Source organism: Rhea pennata, chromosome 3, assembly GCF_028389875.1.
Source record: "Rhea pennata isolate bPtePen1 chromosome 3, bPtePen1.pri, whole genome shotgun sequence".
Taxonomy (NCBI): Eukaryota; Metazoa; Chordata; class Aves; order Rheiformes; family Rheidae; genus Rhea; species Rhea pennata.
Window position 1 is genome coordinate 64,652,972 of NC_084665.1, and position 23,198 is coordinate 64,676,169.

The window sequence follows — 23,198 nt, forward strand, 5'->3', positions numbered from 1 at the left end:
CAGGACGGAGTAATGCTTGCATATTCATTTTATTTTTACTGCATTTTAGTTCACATTCAGTACTTTAAGTCACTGCCTGAATTTATATCGCAGGTATCATGCTCATCTTTCTCTGCCTATTGCTTAATCCGGCCGTGAACAAAGCTTTCAAAGTTTGGTGCTTTCACTGATTTGTTCACTTGGACATTTAAGTATTGAGTATGTTTAGCAACAGAATCCAGTATTTCTGCTACAGTATTAATAGAAAACTTAAATACAAAAGCACTATGAAAAGTGCCCTCATGGTTTCAAAGACGTTTAAGTGCGATAGAGCCCTTAAAAGTAAGCAATCAGTGTCACTGTAGGTTGTTAGTTCTTAGAAAAATGCAGCTTTGGCTCCAGTCACAGAAGCACTTTTCAAAGCTGTATGCACCTCATAACATTTTCCCGAAGGCTGCTTTTTAATATGACAGACTTAGGCTTTTATCAGTGCCAGCTTCTGGAAATACTTAATCTTGATCATGAGGGTAGTGTTTTAACAAAGAGATTATAATCATTCTAATCAAAGAAATAGAAAAACATTTACAAGCAACTTTTTAATTATTATTATCATTGCACAAGCATGTTTTACCTGTATCTGGGCCTCAGCATCTCGAATAGATATATTCAAGGAGCTGACTGTGGATCCTGAGCGTGGTCGCTTCTCTTGTCTCAGGATCTCTGGGCCAGCACTGAAGGAATGCCTCATTTGACCCTGGTCTATAAGATGTTGGGGCCGCTGGAGTATGGGTGAGTCCTGCCCTCTTGAGCCCAGGAGCTCCCCTTTCTTTTCCACTTTGACCTCTTTAGTGAAGGATGTCATGGTCTGTTGCTGCTTTCTTTTCTTGTATTCCGTCATGAGCTTAGAGATGGTTTTGTCAGTGGCTATGGTGTAGATCTTGTTGCCAGCACTTTCCCACCATTCTTTTTTCCTGGTTTGCTCTTTTTTCTCCAGTTTAGGACTTAGGGGTGGAGGTAGCAGCAGCATATCTCCATTCCCTCCTCTGGGTGTCAGGATGTCTCCCAGCTGGTCCCTGATTTGACTCCTGTCATCTTCAGAGGGTGTGTCTTTCCCAGATTGCCCTCCCGTTGATGGGGTGGAAGCTTCCGAGTGAAAGGATGGTAAAATGAAGAAAGGGTCACCTTTGAACACTGGAGGTTCCTCTACACTATTCTCCAGATCCAGATGCATCTGGATGTAGTTGTTGCACAGTTCCATGCACAGCTTATGAAGACGCTTGATCAGCCAGCCCCAGTCTGCGTTGCTGACAGGTTGTACACTCAGGGATGGTATTCGAGCCCTCCACTGTCTCTTCTCCTTCCCTCGGGGAGGACTAACTTGAGCAGTTTCTTCAAAAATGTCTTCATCTTCTGAAGAACACTGCTGTGAGGAGTCTGTGCTTCTCTCATCATCTTCAAACAGGATCTTCTTCACTTGGTCTGCAGTGATATTCTCCTGGTTTGTCAAGATTGCACAAACCAAAGCATGGAAGTAGATGTTGAAGCTCATTGCTGACTGGCGATACAGGTTGGCAGCTCCGCTAATGCCAGACACTTTTTTCAGCAAACATTTCAACCCAGGTCTGGTGTCAAACTCTCTGGCTGTTCGATATGAGTCCAACAGTAAGTCAAAGATGACAGCCAAGTTTTGCATGGAGATGTACCTGAGAAAACCAGCCAACTTGTTTTCTGGTATTTGTATTGTCATTTTTTCCTCCAAGTGAGAAGGGCCTTTCACAAATTCTTCCAGTAAGATGTCATATAAATTCTGGAGCAGTACTTGGTGGGACAACAAGCTCACAACTATTGTCCTGAAAGGAATACTTGATAAAACAAGCATGGGGGAGAAAAAATAAAATTTTATGTTATGATTTTACCAGAAGAATACTTCATATTTTTGAATCTTACATGCAAGACAGCAAACGAAAGACTCAATCTTTCTGGTCCTGTTTCAAAAAAGTAGAGAAAAACAAAGTCCTTGGGCTACTCTTTCAAATACTTTCCTATGCGGGAAGACACTTCTATGAGTTAAGAATAGTTAACTCCATAGCAAGCATACCAATGGAACTTGATCAGAGGAGTTATGAAAACCAATAATTCTACTCCTCTTCTCCAGAGATGACAAACATGGATGGATTAAATATTCTCTTTCAGTTTCATGGCAGATGCATGCACTCTCAATATTTCAGACTGCTGTAATCAAGGCATTTGTTTATACACAAGTTATGCAGCACTTCCGCCATTGATCCCTGACTATATTTTCTTTTTTTGTTGTTGCTAAACTTTGGCTGTGTTAAACATCCTTGAAACTCCTCCACTGTTTTTTCAGCAAACCTTAACTTTCCTATTCAGGCCAAAGCTGGTGTACAACTTGGTTCCCATTTCCTGTAACATCAGTGGCTTCACTTAAAACTAAAATACAAAATGCCAATGAACCAACCAAATAAAACCCATGAACAAAAACACCAGCAATGCAATGGAGCATGCAAAGAAGCTAAAGTCCTAATGAAGGCATATTTCATTGTTTCTCTTAAGACTTGGGCTTGAAAACTGAGATTCTAGTGTGGAAATACCTATTCCTAACACTGTTTCTCACATAAGATATTAGGTGATCTTAGCCCTGCTCCTGTTAAGAAATGTGTTGCAAATTATTTTAGATTTCACTGACTTCTGATTTGTACAGGGAAACCAGGAATGTCAAATTCCCCCAGCCAAGGCTTTAAGATAGTTCACTAGTAAGTAATATTGAGAGACATACAGGAAGGGATGCTAGAAAGAAGGAGTAGATAGGATTGCTATTAAAGCAAGATACTGGTATCTCATGGATTAAAAATTATAAATTGTGAAACTTATCTCAAGACATTTTAAAAAATCGTAAGATAGTTGTGGTAAGTGGATGCTCTGGTACACATAGTAATAGTTGTTTTGATTCTAGGGAACTATGATAGGTCACAGATTTAAATTAGCACTACTACCAAGTGAGGAAGAGACTTTTCAGCTTGATTGCAATACTGAAGTTTTAGGTTTAAATGAAAGTAAACCTTCATGAACATGAGATGTTCAGGTGTAGACATTTAATTTTTTTTGTTGCAAAAAATATTCTACTTTTATTAAACAAATTTTAAGTCTTTTCAACATGCAAAAACAATGTCTAATCATTTTTCTGGATTTTTTCTGAGAAATTCTATTGAAAATCTATTTTGAGACTGTAACATTGATATTTACTAAAAAATAATCCAGAAAAAAAGATATTTTTAACTCAGGATGTTGCTCTATGCTAACTGGCTTCTAAAACCACATAAATGGTCTTGATTAAAAAAAATAAATAAAAAAAGGAAGCCCTGAACTTATCCACACCAGTTCACTTACCATGACACTAGCTATCAGTGCCAATATATCAATAAAATTTATAGTCTTATTAGCTGACAATAGTAAAAACTTGATGATTAATACATACATTGGAGCTTCTTACTGGGGATGCCTGATGTAAAAATCATTAGAGGCCATGACTCAGAAAACCACTTAAGAGCATGTAGAAAGTTAAAAGAGTTCTTGCATTGATTTTAAGAGACTGATCCTGTTCCAAAAACAGGATCACAATGAGGGAGATCTGCTTTCCTTGTAATAGCTATGAAGGCAATTCACAAAAACAGTTTAAAGTACTGCTCAGTTCCAAAAGAAACTAGCAAGAAACTATAGCTGAAAATGCAGGATGCTAGTGCTGGTTAAGGATAATATTTTCTTAATTATTTTCTTATTTATTATTTATTAGTTTGAAACTGAAAATACGATTATGTTGTAGAAAGAAGAAAAGCTCCCTTACCCCAGCTTCCTGTGAAACGATGCAGCATTAAGGAAACAAAAGCAAAAAGGGAAAGGTGAAACCCTACTAATGTTAAAGCAAACCCTTGAAAGGCTATAGTTATTGGCATGCAAGCCTGACATGCAGTGCTGCACTGCCATAGCAAATAATTTTAAAAACAGTTGCACAGTCAAATTTTGAGCCCTGTTTCGGTAAAATACGAATATTGTTGGAGAAATATTTCCCTATCAGTAAGTACACTTTTTTCAGTTGTTTAGACAAAGAGCAAGAACAGCACTGTGAGAGCATTCAGAATTTCTATTAATTGCAAGCATGCTTTCTTTATTTGTTTAAAGAAAAACATGACCCATGCTGCCTTTACAAATGCAACCTGTTTGACTTCATGGCATATGAGCCACAGAGGGGAGTACTCCGGTCTTTTCCTTTGCCTTTGTTATGACAAAGAAGGAGACTTGTGAACCTTTAGGACAGAGCAGATTTTTTCCCACCAAGAAAGAAAGGGTGACACTGGGATCCCAGCCTTTCCTGGCCCCTGTTCAAGAGCCTGTTCTCTGAAAGCAAGACAACAGAGCACCTGCTCTTGGGGAAAACTTCTGCACAGCTGTATAAGAAGAGAGACTTTCTTGCTCGGTCCTTCTTCCTGTCCATCCAAAAAAAGGACCACCAAATTTTGGCTCCTTCTTGCATGCAATATTTAACTTTGAATGAGGAGATCTAAAGTGATACAAAAGCAGGTTTGGTATCTAATAAAAGATCATTTCATGCCCTGTATCACATATCCTGCAATACAAAAACAAGCCCTGAACGCAGAACTCCAGTTCTTGGCTCTGTTCATGTTATAGTAGTTGGTCAAACAACAAGTGTAAGCAAAAAGAAATATTCTTTGATAGGATCAGACTAAGTGTCATGCAAACATAGAGGCTTCTGAGGTGGTAACAGAGAAGGATTTCCATAAAAATAAATAAATACCACACAATAAGAAAGTGCCTTAGGTCAGCATCTTGACGATTTTGTAGCTTTGGATGTGGTCTCTTCAATTTATACTGTTCCAGTTTACCTTTTATCTACCTCCTTAGTAACACTGAATTTAAAACACCATTCCTGAAGCAGACATTATTTTATCTGCCAGATATCATTCCAAACATAACAATATTTCCAAAGCTTTCTTTAAACTGATATTTGTGCTATATTTCTTAAAGAAAAGAATATCAATATTGGAAAGATTTTCCTGATATTTCCAATGAAAAACTGTTTTCTTAATTTCATCTGTATTTCCTTTACTCAAAGGCTTTGTATGACCCTATACCTACCATCAGGTATTTGTCCACATTATGGACCATGACACAGACAATCTGTAGAAATGGCCTGTCTGTAACTGGAATAGCTCTTGAACATGCCAGTTCACCAGTGTATGATGAACAGAACATCCGGACAGCAGATGATAGGCAAACTGATGTCTCCTATATCACAATTTTATTTGACCTGTACATTCCATTCTTATAGTGAAACCTGTGGAGAGGCATGGTTTGCCATGCTCTGCTCACATCTCTGTCAGCCTGATGGCATTTTTATCTTGCTTTTAACTACACAGTATTTTCCTGGGAAGTATTTTACCTTCTCTGGGTATGTCCATTTGGTTTCTTATCCGGCGGCAGGTCAATGATAAGCACACAAGACTGGGCATGTTCAAATCCTTCTTTGTTGCTAGGAGTCTTTGGGGAGCACTGGGTTTCCAACATGAAGACCTGGAAAAAAATCACAGCACACAGAACAATCACGTTAGCACTTGCACCAAATCCTAAGTAAGGCCCAACAGTAGGATTTCTGTGGAAGATCTCCTGTTACCATGACTTAATTTACAGTGCCAGAGGGAATTAAGGTATCTCCAGGCAAACCTTCCTAGGAGAAGGCTGCTTTGGTAAACAGCCTCAGATCTCTGGACTACCTCCAGATACCCAATGGAACACAGCAGGAAGGACAGACATCTCTCTCTTTGAACATGTGTAAGTCATAATACCAAATGTCAAAACAAGCTCTCTGCAGACTTTATGCTACTGTCTGAAAATATCATGTATAGCGAAGACAAGGAGCTGTTTGCATGGTTAGCCTGTTCTACCTAGAAAGGATGGTTGTAGGAAGGATTATTTTCAGTCATAAAGAGACAGCAGACACCTAACTTGCAATTATTTGAGAGGCAAATGGGGAAACAACTCTCTGTTGCCATGGCTTCTTTTTTTCTAACTTAACAGTTGTGTCAAATTCCCACTGAGAAGGATTCCACTGAGGTGTTCACAAATCCTAGTTTGTATCTCCAGGATTTTCAAGCAGCATCAGAGTACGATTAAGTCAGAAACTGACACCAAACATCTATTAGTTCTTTTAATCCAACCACTTTCCCATGCTGAAATGGTCGCATAGTATTTGCAGTTTTAAGGTATGCTGCAGGTCATCAGACTTGCTGCTTTCAAGGAATTTGTTTTATAAAACTATTTTCACAACCTGACCAAATTCCACTGCAGTTAATAATACAGTACCAAAGGAACCCTGAGAAAGCCATCTCAGGGCTTGCTTTGCTGATTAGGAGTTAGTGGTCAGTTTTATGTCAGTTGTTCAATATCAAGATTATCCTCTAGTTCTCAATAACTCTTTTCCTTCTCTGTTATATATACCCAGGTATTTACAGAAAACTGCATTTCCCCTCAAACTCTGCTTTGATAGGCTGAGTAAATATAGTCTTTCTAGTTTCCTAGCAGTCTCTGTTCTAGTGCATTTTTTTTGCCCTTCAAATTTACCTTTCTTGAACAGAGTAATCAGAAATGTATGATATTCTAGATGAGGACTCTCAGTGACACTAAGACTCTCCTTTCTCGATCTGAAGTCTCTCTGCTGATGTATGCTAATGTTGCTTATTTCCTTTTAAGCTGTATTACCTCATAAGCTTATAATCAGTCTGATCAGGTAACATATTAATCTTTCTTCCTCCCTTAGGCTTAATTCCTACTGTAGAGGATAACACTTCTAAGGATTTTTCTAGTTTATTACTTTTTCCTACTATAACCATTAGATAAAAAATGTTAGTCTGGTGATCAGGAAGCCCACTCCACAAGGAGAAGCCCCAAGTTTGTTTAGCTCCTTGCTTACAATACTAACAAGGAAGCAAGCTGCTCTGGCCTTCCCTTAAAGCAGTCAGTACCTGCTGTGCCATTGCTCTGATTCTCCAGTATTCAGCTTCAGCACTGGGCGAGAGGGAGGGCGCTGCCACCTTCACTTCACAGGCGTCTCCACTAAAGCTTTCAGAACCACTGTGGAAATAGCCCAACAGGTTCTATAGAGAGACACAACATCAGACTTTCACCGTGTGTTAAATTAAGTCAGCACCTGTAGAGTTGTCCATCCTGTTCACATGTATTACAAGACTCAGAGTGATCTGTCCTATTATCACCCTGTCTCCTGCTATTTAGCATTTGATGCAAATACATTACAATTTCTGATATTGCCTGGCTATATAAGGATTTTTTTATTATGAGAAAGATATGAGAAGAGCTGAGAAATAATCTATATAGACTATGCAGTAACATGATCAAGTAAGCAACTGTTGATCTTCTGTCTAGCTTTAGTCAATCCAAAGGTAGAATTGGATCAAAAGGTAAGTTTTCACCTATTTAACCCTCTTGATTTCATGCTGACAGGACAATTTGAAAAAGTCAGGACTGTTACTGACTAGTGTTGTCTGTACACGCTTAGAAAAACAGATTTCAGTACCGTTGTTGATACAACACCATTTGTTGCAAGTAAGCTGACAAAATAATGAAAACTATCACATATTCCTTAGTCTCCTTTTCTTCCTGGCTGTGTACCCCAAAGCTTGTCTTAAAAAAGCAACTTGTCAAATGTTAGTGAGTCTAATCAGTGTGATTACATTCTGAATCTCAGGAGAAAGGCAGTTTACCTTTACTGGCTCCAGAGTGGCAGAGAATGCATCCTGCAAGGCACAACATGCAAGCCTCCACATCTCTTCAGTGAAAACAGGTCCTGCTGTTACTAACACATACCTGCAGACAAGGATACAGAAAAACATTACCGTATTCAAGAAAGAGCTAGACAGTTCTCATTTGTAATGGGAGAAGGTTGAAAACAGAAGACAAAGAAGCCACTTAGTAGTTATCTCCTCTCTCCTCAAAACTTGTCAGTTGTTACTCTAACCTCTTTTTTTGTAATTTCACTGTATTTTTTGACAGAACTTTTTTCCTTTTTCTCCTTAAGTATCATCTCTCAAGGAAAAGAACCAAACATTATAGAAGTATAATACAGTACTTATTTTTTATTGTGATTGTAATAGCAACCTGAAGAGTGTGAAAGGGATTAATTACAACTAAACACCTATGAATTCCCACAGAAAGTCCCTTGTTTACTTTTCTTAAGGATTACTTGTTTACTAACTGTATTTAGGTAATGTACAAATGTGTTTTATGGGAACGATACAGAGGAGTTCCTAAAATTACAGCTTCTGAGGCTGGCAGAAAACAATGAGAAAAGGCTGATAAGTGTAAAACTCAGCATTCAAATAACAGGAGGCTTATACATTGCAGAATTCTTTTGAGATGTTAGCCAACTTAATCAGTCCACTAGTTCTTCAAAGATTTGGGATGGAAAGAAATCTTCTTTGAATATGCTAATAGAGTAAAGAGATTGTTACCTGATGCAGGAGCAGCCAACTCTGGAAATTATTTCTGTTGGTTCTGCTACACAGGCCACCAGCAACTTGAAAAGATCTTTTAGCATAGTATTTATCATATTTTCATAACCAATGTCTATAAGGAAAAGATAAGGACTGATTTTAACATCATTGCCTTTGCATTATTATTTAGAGACAAACGTTCTTGCTATACTTACTGCTATTCAGGGACTTTGCTAAAACATCTGTTTTTATGCAACTACTGCTACAGTTCAGTTTTGAAATGTGCATCAAATTGAAATGAGAACAGTCCTTTTGAGGTTACCATTATAAAATGTTTGCACTTACTGGAGAAATTCTATTAGATCCTGTTTCTGACTACTACTCTAGTTCTTCATCATCAAAGTCCTCCTAACATTCTTTTGGAAAGTATAATATAAACGAAGAGGAGAATGGACTAAAAAACATCCACATGTCCTTTCCAAGTTAATTCTTTTCATGATTTTAAACTCCTCTAAATCTAGTAAAAAAAAGCACCAAATGAAAATTCTCAACCCTCTTTAAATGCTCAAGCAACCAAAAAGCACTGAAACCATCTCCCCAAGTAGCTGTTCAGAAACATACCACTGATGACTGTCATTAGAAATGATAGTGAGATGACACACCTGAGTGTATGAAACTTTGAATGTGCTCCACTACTAGTTCACAGGAAAGGCCAATGGCATGCTTGAAATTAGCAGATGCCACATCCCAGTAAGAATGGTCACCATGACTGCGATGGAGCCAAAGGGACATCGTAGGAAGAAGAAGATGTACAACTGCATAAATGCCAAATCCTGGGCCTTAAAAAAAAACAAAAAAACAAAAACACACACACACAAAACAAACAAACAAAACAAACAAACAAAAAAAAAAACACAGTGAAGGCTGCATATCTTTGCTTGTAAAGCCTACATGTAAAGTAAATTTGATAAGCTGTTCCAGGCTTGAGGCCAGGGGTTATGTGATGCTAAAGAAAGCAGGTTTTGAGACCCTTTTTGCAGGATGAGAGAGGAAGAGTAATTTTGAATTTACTTGATTATGAGCTAGTATATGAACATTTACCTAATTATTTACCTACTGTGTCGCCTGGGGTACTACAAGTGTGTATCACTTTCTTTTAGGATTTCCTGGATACACAAAAACATTTTCTGTGGCTAGGGCATTGATAGAGTACTGCACTTATTTTTTTGTCCCTCTAGGACTCCAATGTGCAAGATGTCTTTTGTCAACATAAAAGAATGGGCTAACTGTAACTCCACACCCTGCTCCAAGAGGATCTGTTTCTATTTGAGGATGTCTCTGTGCAGCTCCAGCACGGGTAGTGCAGTTTACAGAAATGATTTTGGATTCTAAGAGAGTCAATCAGAGCTCTGCTAGCTCAAATTTTATCTAGTCCTTTCATTACCAGGTGTCTTAGCAACGTCCCTCAGCAATTCAAAGAGCAGATCCAGAGTGGGAGGCTGGTGCTGGCGGGGACAGTTGGATATAGCAGTTGTTAATTCTTCCAGCAGAATAATCCAGACATTGATAAGGCCTACAACGAAGGAAACAAAGATTAAAAAAGCACAAGTGAGAATACTGCATTGACCACAGGTGGAACTTGCCTTCAGAAAGTGAGCAAGGCTAAGAAATTAGTTGATTAAAGGTTATGGGTGCTTGCTCTTAATTCATCCACATTCATTATTGCTGCGTAGTAGGGGACAGCAATAATAATTTTTGAAAGGATGACCTCCTTTTTTCTCCCTTGAGTTTCATGTCATCCTTTTCTTCTGCAAACACCTTGTTCTGGTATCTTTTCTCTTTCCTAGTTTTCCAGTTGCAGTAGTCCAGTCTTTTTAACCTTGTGTGCTCTCTCTCTCTTTTCTTTTTTAATGGCCATATTACGCATCTCACTAGTATTATAAATTTTGCCCAGGGTGGTTTGTACCCGCTTTGATCATGCTCTTAGACAGCGATTTTAAGGTGAGTAGCCATAATTCAACTAATGATACTCAGCACCTTTAGGGGGCAGGTTTAGCTCAGTTGGTTAGAGTGTGGTGCTGCTAATGCCAAGGTTGCAGGTTCAATCCCCGTACGGGCTACACTGAGAGTTGGACTAGATGATCTCCAGAGGTCCCTTCCAACCTTACAATTCTATGACCTCAGTCTTGTTCTCTGTGAATGGACTGCAGACCCAGTGAGCCTCATGGGTGAAACAGTATTAATACCTCAAAAGCTATCACCAGACCGCCTCTCATGTCATCTTTAGATGTGTAGAAGGTCACAGAAAGAAGAGTGTTAAACATGAATATTGTAAGAGATGCACAACTATCAGAACAGCAATTTGGACAGAGGTGGTACTGACAGTTTATATATTACCAAAGCCCTAAAGTATTATGAGATACAGCTATTTTTCAATACAATTTTGAAAGTAATTAGGAACTGCTGCCATCTGATTTTTTACAGATCATTAAGTACTTGCTAGTTTCCCACGATATCATCAATGACTACAATGATGTTGCATATTAAACTTGCAATACTCCTGCAATGTACAGTGGTGTTCTTGAGATATGTCTCCTTAGAAAGTTATGGCTTTATTAGGCTAGAAAGCATTTTACTTGGGTTCACTAATAAGCCCATCTTCTCTGCCACTTGTAGCCATGCTGATGTAGGTTGTGTCTGCATGATGCTTGCTGGTTAATTACATTTCAAAAGCAATTAAAAAAAAACAGCTGTGAGGCAGCTTTGTTTAAGATGTACTGAAAGACAGAATTTACAGTCTGCAAGACAAGAGTCTTTCTGGGAACCACAGAAAACAGAGTGATTCCCTGACTGAGTCGATGATTTATTTATTCACATCACTTCCACAGGGTATATTCAGTAGGTACTGTACCATTTAGAGTTTAGAGTCACAGAGACTTCAATTATCCTTTTAAATAAGTAAAAAATATTACCTACTCAGCACTAAATCTGAGTATCTTCAAATCTGGAAGAACTGATTATCTTTTAGAAACATCTGTATGAGTGCTGTGGCATGGAACCAAATATACTATGAAAATACACTGCACCACTGTGTGGCAAAGTAGGGTAGAACATTTTGCCCAATCTTGATAGTGACTTTCAAGACTGAAGTGCCAGGGGGAGCACTATAATTTGTCACTGTAAAGTTAGTTTACACAGCACTGATTTGTCATCTTTACCAGCTAAATAAGAATGGGGAAGTTTCAGTGTTTAGTTCTCATAAGAACCAGATCAGGAAAGTTTCTTTGCTGCAGGGTGGCATCTGTAGTTGCAGTCAGAAAGAGGCTGATGGCCAGAGCCACTCCAGATTAGTAGGTGAGTGAAGCTCACCTCAAGTGAGGAGACCTTAGATCAAGTATCAAGCCTGACTCAAAGCAGAGACTTCAAGTGACTTGTGTCTCCCACATGCCAGGCGAACATCCTAAAACTTCCGAGAGAGAGAAAAACAAAAAAACAAACAAACAAAATTCAAAAGAAAAGGAAGAAAGTCAAAATTTGTTTTAAATTTTGTAAAACTGACTAGTCCTAAAATAACCTGAGACGAAACATGGTAATCTGAAGATCAAGATTACATATCCAACATGTAAACATATTATGACATAGATACGCTTGTAGGGGTGTTTGTGTGTGTCAGTATACACATACACACACACACAATATATATATATATATATATATGTGTGTATTTCTTATACATAAGCTGCAACTTTTAACATAAAGGAGGTGAAATGACTTGAACACACATGCTCATCTACTGCTAATTGGCTTATTTAAAGTTAGGCTGCAAACACTGTAACTGCTGCTGCTAAGACAGGAAACACCTTACCATACACATCTTCCAAGCTGTGCATATTTGCAGACAACAGAGAGGCAATAAAAAGTTTTTCCCATCTTTGTTTGCTTTCAGTAATCGTCAAAATTTACAGTGATGTGTGAAAAAAGTAATTGATTAATTCCTGTGTCACCTCATGTAGTCACAGTTACTGCTCTCCACGCACTTACCAGTGTCATCATCAAAGTCAGAAAGGATGCACTCAACACCATCCTCACTGCTGGCTGATTGTTCCTGCACTCTTCGGGGCAAGTTAGCCAACCGGCCACTGAGGAAGATGGGTTTCAAGGGCATTTTATAGATTCTGGCTAACAACTGAAAAAAAAGAGAAAAAAATATGGGGAAAACGTGCAAAGGCTGTAACATCCTACATAAGTATGTAAAATAAAATAAAATGAAAATAAAAGCTATGAAAGCACTATTACAATCCTCACAAATAATAGATTTTGGGAAAGGAGCGTCGTTCCCCAAATACTATGTATTGATAGCATCCATGAATTACAAAGGTCCGTACACAGAACATGATGGAGCTCTGAAGGACTAAGTAAATACTGATAAAAGGATCCATACAGGTCTATTTCAGGGCTTCAGTACCTGGGTTGTCCAGTAGACAATAAGTGCAAACTTTGCAAAATTACACTGCAGCTGAGTTAATACCTTGCATGTTTGGTAAGCTAGGATGCTATCTTTCTCGTGCCTTAACGATTTAGTATGTAGCCAGTTCAGAAAGGTTCTTCAGTGCTTAGCTTGTTACTGGGTAGCCTGGATGACCAAAGTAGCACCTTTTCTACCCTGACATTCGAATCAGTAATCTAATGCTAGGTTTACTAGGGGCTCTGTAATAGAGCACTGATATTTTCAGTCCCTCCTTTATATCCTGTAATATCTGCTCCTCTGAAATAGCATTTTAAACTTTGCAAAGAGTACCTCCAGAATTTTTTTTTCCCCCAACACATTGTGTATCACTGACAAGAACAAGGTACGATCACCATCCTTACCCTAAAGACTGTTTTAGCCTGCATTTAAATCCTCCAGGGTGAATGAAACAATTTATATAGCAAAATGTATAATCTTTTGAGCATAGCAGAATTACAGTCTAAATTCTGAGCTACAAATGGAGATGAGCTCAGTACTTTATTTCTTAAGCAAGCCTTTTTAAGGTAAACCACGTATTTGCAATATACAGGTACAATTTCTTTTTAAGTCATCTCTTTTCTTCTACAGATAAATTAAAACATTTAACAAGATAAATATGGCTTCATTTAAAAAGGAGAACATATTCTCTTCCACTGGTTTGTAAGATCAAGGAAGGGTAACGTAATACACATAACGTATGCACAGGATATACATCATACTAAATGCTTTAGGGTGAGGATAGCAAGTACAGTGTGTTATGTCTTCTGCTTATTTTGCTGAGTGATACTTATTCTTTTCTTCTTTCCCAGTCTGTGTACCAAATCCACCTGTTATCTCTGTTTGAGACAGTAAGTCTTTTCTGCTATGGGAACATCCTTTGTTATGCCTTTGTATAGTACCTAGAAAAAACATGGCCTGGATCCAACACAAAGACCTGCAGGTACTACAGAAATACAAAAAACCTTATGATAAAAGTCAGACAAAAATATTCTAAAAACCCTGGAAAATAATCTGTGCTGCTAGCATGGATGTTACAGGAAACATGTCAGCATTCTAATTGTTAGAGATTTGCCCTGTATTTCAGATATATTTTTGTGGTACAGATACGATGCTGCTGTGTTTCAGAAGGTGCAACCCATTGCTCTCCTTAAAAAAATGACAATTCTCATAACCTTTTCTGTTTTCCTTCCAGAATTCCTAGCACTGTTTACAGAAAATGTTTAAGTAAGAATTAATTCAACTCTGAATCTGCAAGTATCAAGTTTTGAACATTCACATTGTTTATGGCCTGCTTTTTCCACATGCTCCTCAGGTCTGAATGCTTTTATCTCCTGAGTTTTCCTACTGTTAGCTTGCCTGGTGAGTATGATATTCCCTCAGGCTGCCATTTTCCATCTGGTAGTACAGGATATTACCATTAGGCTTACTGCATATTTGCTGTGTTCACACAAACTATCTAACCATCAGTGCAAAGCCTCAGGGTCAGCACTGTTTTCTAGGCCACATTAGTACCTGTACTCATTCAGTGTACCTGGGAACATCTCCTGAGGTAATCAAGAGCAGGAAGGCACAAGTCTGTAGATGTGGATCCTGATCCTGGCACACAGTCACCCATCTCCTTGCAATCAGCTTCCCCTGGTGATGGGAAAGGTAGCATCAAGACGGACAGAAGAAGAGAAACAAACACAGAATTAATAGCTCTTTTTCATTCAGTTATACTCTAACATCTGAAGAGAGAGACCAGAAATATCCTTTGTCTGATCTTATTAAATGGTAACTAGATGATACTCATACAAATACTACATTAATATTGGTCACAGTTTATACCCAGGGTTTTCCACTTACTTGTATTCCCTTGCCCTCGAAATTTATTCTAGCGGAAGTCCTTCCTTTTACTCCTTAAATACATGACTTCATATTTTGTACTGCAAAATCTCCTTTCACTGTTTTTAATCCAGGTCTGGATCCATTTCAAGTGTCACACAGTTTCAACTGTAAAATACATCCTCAGGATTTAGGGTGTCAATAACACAGGTACTTCAACACTGTGGTATCAGCAAACTCCTACTTTTAGGTCAACTTCAGCAGGCATGTTAAATAAATGGATCAGTTCCAAGACCTTCTGTTGCAGAGCTCCTCCTTAGATAATTCCATTCACTTTGGCATTTTCCCTTTCAGTACTATCTGCTTTCCTCTCATCTCAGCCAATGTTTTGTCCAACCCGGAATTCTTGGCTCATACCCATTTATCCATGTTTAACCACATACTTCCCATTTAGTGCCAAATCTGAAGCTTTACTAAATGTCTGCATGCATTAAAATTTTACTGCCTAAATAATCTACTCCTCTGACAAGAAACACAAGATTAATATGCTCTACTTTTATTGTATCTTTATTCTTCTTTCCCTTCATTTCTTTGCATTTTCCATGCCCTTAATTACTCTCTCTATAATATATTTTATAGACATCTCTCCTACTGAGATTAGTCAAATCAGCAACTATAGTTTGAATCCTTCTGATTTTCCTTAAAAAGCACCTAGACAGTAGTATATTTGCTATGTTTCAGTACTAAAGTCCTACTGTCCTGATACCTTGAACACAAAAAAGTCCTTGTTGTTGGACCTGTAATCACAAAGGCAACAGACTTACCTCATGAAAATAAGAAACCTAAACAAGTATAAGACTAGCTTTTAAGTCCCGTGAAGGGACATAAGTTTCCTCTACCAGTTCTGCACGCGCAGTTTTATTTCTTTCATAAAGTGGTAATAATTACAATTTCTGTCCGTCATCACAAGTTGAATTCTGTCCCTGCTGAAATTAATGGTGAAATAATGTAATGGGACAGGATTAATGATAATGATCAGATCCTACTGCAGTTAGGTACTTCACTTAAATCAAAGGAAGTTGTTTGCAAATCTAAATACCTCTGTGGATCTTCAATCTAAGTTGTAATAATATACACACCAAAAAAAAAAAAATCTCATTTTACTGTTCATTAGAAATTTTGCAATTTACACAAACATTGTCATCAATTTTCTCCTTAAGAAAAAGTGTCAAATTCTAATGATAAGGCAAGTAAGGGAGTGTGAACACAGGGCCGAATGACCCAACAACATTCACCTTTATTCTGAAGTTTGGTGAAGCACTGTAATTCCTTTGCAGGGCCACCTTGACTTAACACTCCTGATCTCTGCCGCCCTCAGTAATACAATGGAAAGATTAATCGTGGGAACAGACTGTTATCTGCAATGCTCATGTTCTCACTGAAGGTTCAGCAGGTTTTTGGCACTGTCTGTACCAAACACTACTGCTGCTGAAGTGGGTAAGAGCAAGGAGGAGCCATGTGGCTTTGATCACTGATTGCAAAACAGTCTCTGTTCTGTTGCAGACAATCCATGCTGCAACTCTGGACCATTTTTGCAACATTCTGCAGTGTTCGTTTTTTGGTTTTGTTTTGTTTTTTTAAAGAATGTAATCAACTTCTGGTGCAAGTAACACCAAATGAAGCAGATGTTTAATAATGATATGAATCTTTGCTGACATGGCAACTTGAAAACTTGATAGCATTAAAAGTATTTCTGAAATTATCCCTTGATCCTGATTCTTTTAAAGCATTCTGGGCTCAGAGTCTTCACAGTCTCTCCTCCCTACTGTGCTCTGTACTACATAGCAGGATTCTTTTTTTTCTGCAGAATCGAGTTTGACATACCATAATAGAATAAAAGGAAAAATACAAATATTTACCCAGTCCTTTGACAAACTTCATAAGGCACATAATGTAACTGGTGGCAGCATTGGCAAAGACCTGGATGCTGTCTGTATTTAGAAATGCTTCAAAGACATCAAACACCGGAGCCTGGCGTTTCCCTGTGGAAATAAAGTGAGAATTTTTCTTCATTTCCAACAAATATGGTTTTCCCACTGTTTTTCAACAATTTAGCTGAATCTGTAGAATCTCTTATATTCTAGGCAAAGAGAGACAGAAATGTTCTGATAATCTCAGCAACAAAGCCTAATATGTTTTCTCTCTTAGCTCCTGAAGGAACTCATGTAACCCTTCACATGAAGCGAAGGTATGAAGCTATGGTTTAGATCTTGAGAACTGTCAATATGACAGCAGTCTCATAGAAAACTTTGACTCTTCTGATACAGTGCCAAAATAGCCTTATTTTTCCTAGGTAGATTATCAGTTTTTAAAAGCTACATACACTTGCATTCTGCCACCAAACATAAGAGATCTGATAAAGTTTTAGGAAGCAAATCATTTCTCTCATACATGACTTCAAACATTAAAAAAAAAAAAACATTTGAATGGGGCAAATGAACAACCCTACAAACAACCATCTCTGTCTGGGAGAGATGTAGAATTGTTAATATGGCAAACAATTTGTATGAGCAATAGCAATTTGACTCCTTGTGACTAAGGGCCTGGACAAGCACCTGCCTGGACAATCATACTAACTCACCGTAATGTGTAAGAGCAATATGTTTCACACAATAAGAAAATATACAGGACAATCCATACTAGAAGTAGCAGCCATACGCAGCATGCTTTGTTTTCTCAAGTAGGGCAACGCTGATGGCCTGGCCAACCCCAGTGTGCACTACTATTTTGCTCAAAAATACTCAAGTAAGTTTGAAGGATTTCTGTCTCATTCTATTCATCTGCCAGGATCTAGAGGACAAAATGTCAGAACATTACATCTGCTTCTCCCAATCCCAACCAATAAACTAGATACTTCAGTCTAGAAGTTCTAGAACATTTCAGTGCCACTGCAAACTGGTGGGCTGTACTGTTTTAGAGTATCAGTTCAGGTAGGGCATTTTAAATGTATTGAGTTATTTTTTATGTTCCAAAGATATGAGACAGGGAAACAAATGCATACACAAAACAGACAATGCAATAAGTCCTTACCCATGCAGTATTCTCCTACAAGGTACTCTTTAACCTCTGACCTGCTGCTGCTGTGCACTGTTTCCAGAGCGCTGAACAGGGGTCTCCATCCTGACTGGATCTGTGTAGAACACACTTCCACTAACTCTCCTATAGAAGTGACCACCTGCAGACAACATAGGAGAACTTAAAAAAAAAAAAAAAAAAAGAGCTCCAAACAACAAAACTCACACCTTGCTGGACCACAGAAGGAATGAGAATGGCTCTGAACACATTTATAGATTTCAATCTGTTTTATCTAGATTTTTAAAATATAAATTAATTTTTTAATAGCTAACAGAAAAAGTTTTATTATATTACTTTACGAGTAGGTCTAAGGAAGAGCAGGTAAATAAACAGGTATAGGGTTCTGAAAGCAAAATGCTTCCACAACTGGGTATCATCAGCTCTTTGAAAGTACAGTTCTAATGCCTGCTGTATTAAAATCTAACAAAAAGCAATAACTTGGCAGATAAAAATATCACTTTGGGGTGTGTCTCTGAGGAAAGATCCAACAAAAGATCCATTCAACCATCCTACTTAATTGAAAATCCATCAGGTTACACTGTACTGGAATAACGTGTCTGCACTCCTTTGCAGTAGACAAAAGACAACTGCTTACCAAAGCCTGTGTTTCTTGCTTAGGTAGAAGAGGCTGCCTGATTCCTTGAGGATGATTAAGAGGTACCATTTGAAGACAGCCAGTGAAACATTCAAGTGACTAAGTATACTCTGGAGATCATCCTTATTATAGTACAGACACCCTAACCAGGGTTGACTTACCTGGTCTTGGACATCCTCATCACACAACTCTAGCTGCATAATACGCTCAAAGGGGCGGAACAGCGCCTCGTTAAAGTGAAAATGAGAAGGTTCATTCCAGTCTGTCAGCACTTCGGTGAGGATGTCATGGATGAAGGAGACAGCCTTCCGAGACACATGCCTCTCCTTATGACAGGCAGCCTGCATGGAAAGGAGGAGCATGAGAATTCACCCAAGCAAAAAAAATTGCCTTTTACTGAGACAGTTTTAAGGGAAACAGGCACTTGATGGTGCTGAACCCTAAAAATTGCTTCATCAGTAACATGACTAAGGACTCCATTACATGAAAAAGGGGAGACTACTGGTATGGAAATGGGTCACTGAGACTTTGAGCTGCTTGGACTCCCAGAGCTGAATGAAGGTTTACTGAAAATTCAGAAAATCACGGAGCTAAACATAAATAGATTTAACAATAGATCTCACAGAATAGATTTCATGTGAGGTGCTTATTACCGTCTTCGTCTTCACTGTGTAAACATTTTTCCCTTCAAAAGGGTAGTTTCTGCATATATACAACATGATATTTGCATTACCAAATTTGGTTTTTATTTGGCTTTTTACAGAACTGAAAAGTAATGAGTATCTGTTTTTTCTGGAAGAGCTATTTAAAAGAAAGGCCAGTGTAGCTGGATATAAAGTTACCCTGTTTTGAGTAACTATGCAGGTTGTGCTGAATTCAGTCCTTTCCCTCACGTTGCTCCTTCCCTGCAACACCTCATCTGCACTGAAGTCAAACAAAAAGTCAGACCAGTATGTCATTATAAAAACGTGGAAAAGATTTGAGGCATTCAAAACGGTTTGAGATCTTAAAAGGTTTGAAAGTATTCAAAAAATGAAAGATATTTAAAGTGTTCTCAAGCTGGCATCCAAAACCAAATAAGATTTTAGTTTTCAAGATAAAAGGCTGTTAAAACATGCAAATAAACTATCCTCTGTTATTTTTACTTCACCTGATGGTATTCCACTGAGCTTCCCCAACAGGTGAACTCTGTTGTAAGGTATTTCAGACATTTTCATAAATCAGTGAAACAAACTGCTGTAGTAATTTACTTAATTCTCATTTTAACTGCAGAGAAACATGTTCCCAGTACACCTGCACACATGACATCACATATCTCACTGACAGAAAGAAAGCAAGTACTATACATTTATTCACACAAACGATACAAATCAAAAAGCTGTGAGAAGTCAAGGCACCAGCATTTCACCAGACAACCTTCTCTCAGACAAACTTCCAGTCTGATTTCATACGATCCATCTGTCAGATTATGTGGCTATCATTGCTGTGCTACTGACTACGGTTCACAAGGAAGAATGAATCGGAAAAAAACATTATCATCTTCCCCTCCTGCTGGTTTTGTTTGGGAAAATACAATCTGTACACTTTTATCAGAAAAGTTGCTGCACAGATATAGAACTTCTTGACTGGGAAAGTGGATAGATGGGGGTGTTACCTGTATCATGGCAGACAGTTTCAGTTACTTAAAGGTGCACTTCTCAGTGGCAGTACCACAATATGAGATACTGTACACTGTGTGCAATACTCGAACAGGAGACTGCTTGTGACCAAATCTGACTGAGTGTGGAAGACTGACATATTTTAAGAGCCATAAAGTCTTCTCCAGTTATTTCAGCTTCCTCATTTCTTGCCCACATTCTCATTTCCTCCCCACCTCCTACCTCTACAAGGTGAGGTGCTACCACACTCCAGCAGCGCATGAGATGGAGCAGCGGGCGCGATTTGCTCCGGACAATTCTAAGCATGGCATCACCAAGCCGGAACAAATGAAGTGCACTTCTCCTGTCCTGTGTAGATTTTACTTCACCTACAAAGAAGAAAAAGAAAATACATGGGAGCTAAGCAACAACAAGATGAGTTCCTTCATCTCTAGACGGCTAAATTGCAATAAAAATCAGGTTAGAAATTACTGGGTACAAAGCCAGGAAGAAATCAGCATAAGACAGTCTGCGCTTTTGGAGACAAAAGCGCAGCAGATGACTCCAAGTTTTAAGAAAAACTTATTAAATGCATTTCATTTTATTTAAGTGATCCATTTTTTTTCAAAATTTTTAAGACAAAAAACTTGGGGAAACTAATATATTATAATTCAATTATGATAAACAGTACAGGAAAGTGCAGACAAGTTAAGCAAAAAATTAGATAATTCACACTGAGAACCAGAGGTAGCTGCAAAAACCTTTGGTGACATCTACAGGAAAGAATATGAATTGTATTTAGTTTTAGTCTGTCCTGTTTTTTTTTTTTTTAAACCAAGGCAAAGGATGCAAGCAGAGAATTTGGGAAAATGATCTTCTGCTCCCCATCCAGTAATATTCTTAATTTCCTATTGAAAGGGATTCATCTTCCTTTGCTCTTACAGCATTTGGAATTCCACTTCTCTGACTCACTTAAAATATACTAGTGCTTTTATCTCTGACGAAAGACCTAATCAGAGAGCATACTACTTTTAATATAAAAATATATACATAATTATTTGCTCTATAAGAATTTTAATATTATTACTAACCACTGTTGATTGACTACCATATACAAAAGAAATTTACTAAAAATGAAGTGATGAATGCCGAGACCTAGAGACATAGTCAGCAGGGGGAAAAAAGCAACAAACTGAAGTGTGACATTGGGAAAATGACAAGTAGCTCTTCAAGGAGGGGGGAAATGTATTAAATTTGGACATACACCAGATCAAATTCACCTCTGCTACAGGACAGCATCAAATCTGTGCAGCTGATATAACTATTAAAGGTACAGTTCAAATTTAAGTGGAATATTTTCTTTTGGGTTTGGTCCTTCTGCTCTATTTGAGATTGTCATGGAAACTACATTTCATGGGCTTTATATTGTACAGGATATGTTCCACTTCACTAGGGAAGAGCATGCAGGATAGATACCACTGCTTTATTTTACATTCTTCAGTTGTATGCTTTGTTTGCTACCACTCATTCAGTGAATATTTCTGAGGCTTTTATCACTTTTCAAACATCTAAGCTAAATTCTGCTATCTTAGGTCCACATTCAACCTGAGTTTCCTTACCAGATTAGGCTCCAAAATGAATCTACAATTAAGTATCTGCGGATAACTAAGATCTCCTAAGCGCAAGAATCAAATGAATACCCACTGTTGTTTTTCATGACAGCATGTGGTTCCTGTCCAAAAAAATGCTTTCAACCTTTTCTAAAGACTTTGGATTTTTCCTACGGAGAGCTTTTATTACATTAAATATGTTTTATTGAAATCCTTGAAATTTTCACTAGAAAAATTAAAACTGCATGAATACAAAGCAAATTCTCTAAGCAATACAGATGCATATGAAACATAGAACTCTGTAATAGATCTTCAGGTAATTTACCTGGCATTGCTAGGGAGTAATCAACTGTATCTGTGACTGAATGGAAAAGCTGGGATTGAGAAGCCTTCTTGAGCTGGTACAGGAAGCTTGCCAGGGCCATCAAGTTTAACTTGTCAGTAGCATCTTCAAAGAGTCTGTAAGCAAAACAGCAGAGTCTAACTGAAAAATTAATCATATGGTAGCTTAAATATGTATGTAGGAGGAGAAGCCTTAACTGTATACAGCTGATATATGTTTCCTTTGGCAACAAACCGGTTTATTGAGGACTTTTTCATTTATGTAGTGCTATAGAAGACTTTGATCCAGCAGCTTTATTATTTGGAGGGTAAGAAGTAGTATTCAACAGCCAGCCTTCCAAGATTCAAATGCAGCACCAAAGCAAAAAGTAATTTTTTCAATGAATCACCCCTTCACATTTACAGTACCTTAATGCCACAAGCAGTTCATGAACTTGTAATTCAAAAACAGTGAGCATATGACCAGTCTTCATGATACAGATCATCATGGCTTCACTGACTTTAGAGTTACAGCAGTTTGCCCTCATCTGAAGTTTGAGCAAAATGAAATTTACTTGTACAATGAATCAACTTAAATCTCAGACCTTAGGTTTTCACACCTGAACTGCTATTTAGGAATATAAAGAAGAGGTGTTATTTTCAGTTGCAACGAGGCCTTAAAATTTAAGGGTTAACATCAGTATCCTTAAAGCAGTAAAATCATGCTTATGTAAAGGACAGATTTCCACAGACACCATGATGAAATTTCAGCTGGTGTAGCCACAAGTTGACACAACTACAATTTCCTGGCATTATGATTAATGAACAATTTTTCATTGTCTTGAACAATTGGTGACTGAGTCCTAACAAAGTCCTTATTGAAGTAACACTGCAGAAATCAAACCTGCATCCTTAAAACTACAGTACCATTATTATTCTTTAATACTCAGAACTGTGCTATATCATGAGCTTAATGAATAAATGTACTGTTCAAGCATAGAATAACACACTCTTAAGCACAGTCAGTATGCATTACTTTTTCTGCTGAAT

General features: G+C 37.9%; 1 protein-coding gene across 1 annotated transcript in view; it reads right to left on the reverse strand.

The window, feature by feature from the left end:
* The window catches only part of ARFGEF3 (ARFGEF family member 3), a 100,964-nt gene that overhangs the window by 7,844 nt on the left and 69,922 nt on the right, over positions 1-23,198 (reverse strand). The window contains exons 20-33 of the mRNA XM_062572483.1: positions 22,153-22,286; positions 20,461-20,606; positions 18,742-18,921; positions 17,941-18,085; positions 16,770-16,892; positions 14,558-14,661; positions 12,561-12,705; positions 9,964-10,092; positions 9,182-9,358; positions 8,538-8,652; positions 7,791-7,893; positions 7,035-7,166; positions 5,456-5,586; positions 611-1,841 (exon numbers count right to left, since the gene is read on the reverse strand). Coding sequence (XP_062428467.1) covers positions 611-1,841; positions 5,456-5,586; positions 7,035-7,166; positions 7,791-7,893; positions 8,538-8,652; positions 9,182-9,358; positions 9,964-10,092; positions 12,561-12,705; positions 14,558-14,661; positions 16,770-16,892; positions 17,941-18,085; positions 18,742-18,921; positions 20,461-20,606; positions 22,153-22,286 — 2,995 coding nt within the window. The remainder of the gene's footprint in view (positions 1-610; positions 1,842-5,455; positions 5,587-7,034; positions 7,167-7,790; positions 7,894-8,537; positions 8,653-9,181; positions 9,359-9,963; positions 10,093-12,560; positions 12,706-14,557; positions 14,662-16,769; positions 16,893-17,940; positions 18,086-18,741; positions 18,922-20,460; positions 20,607-22,152; positions 22,287-23,198) is intronic.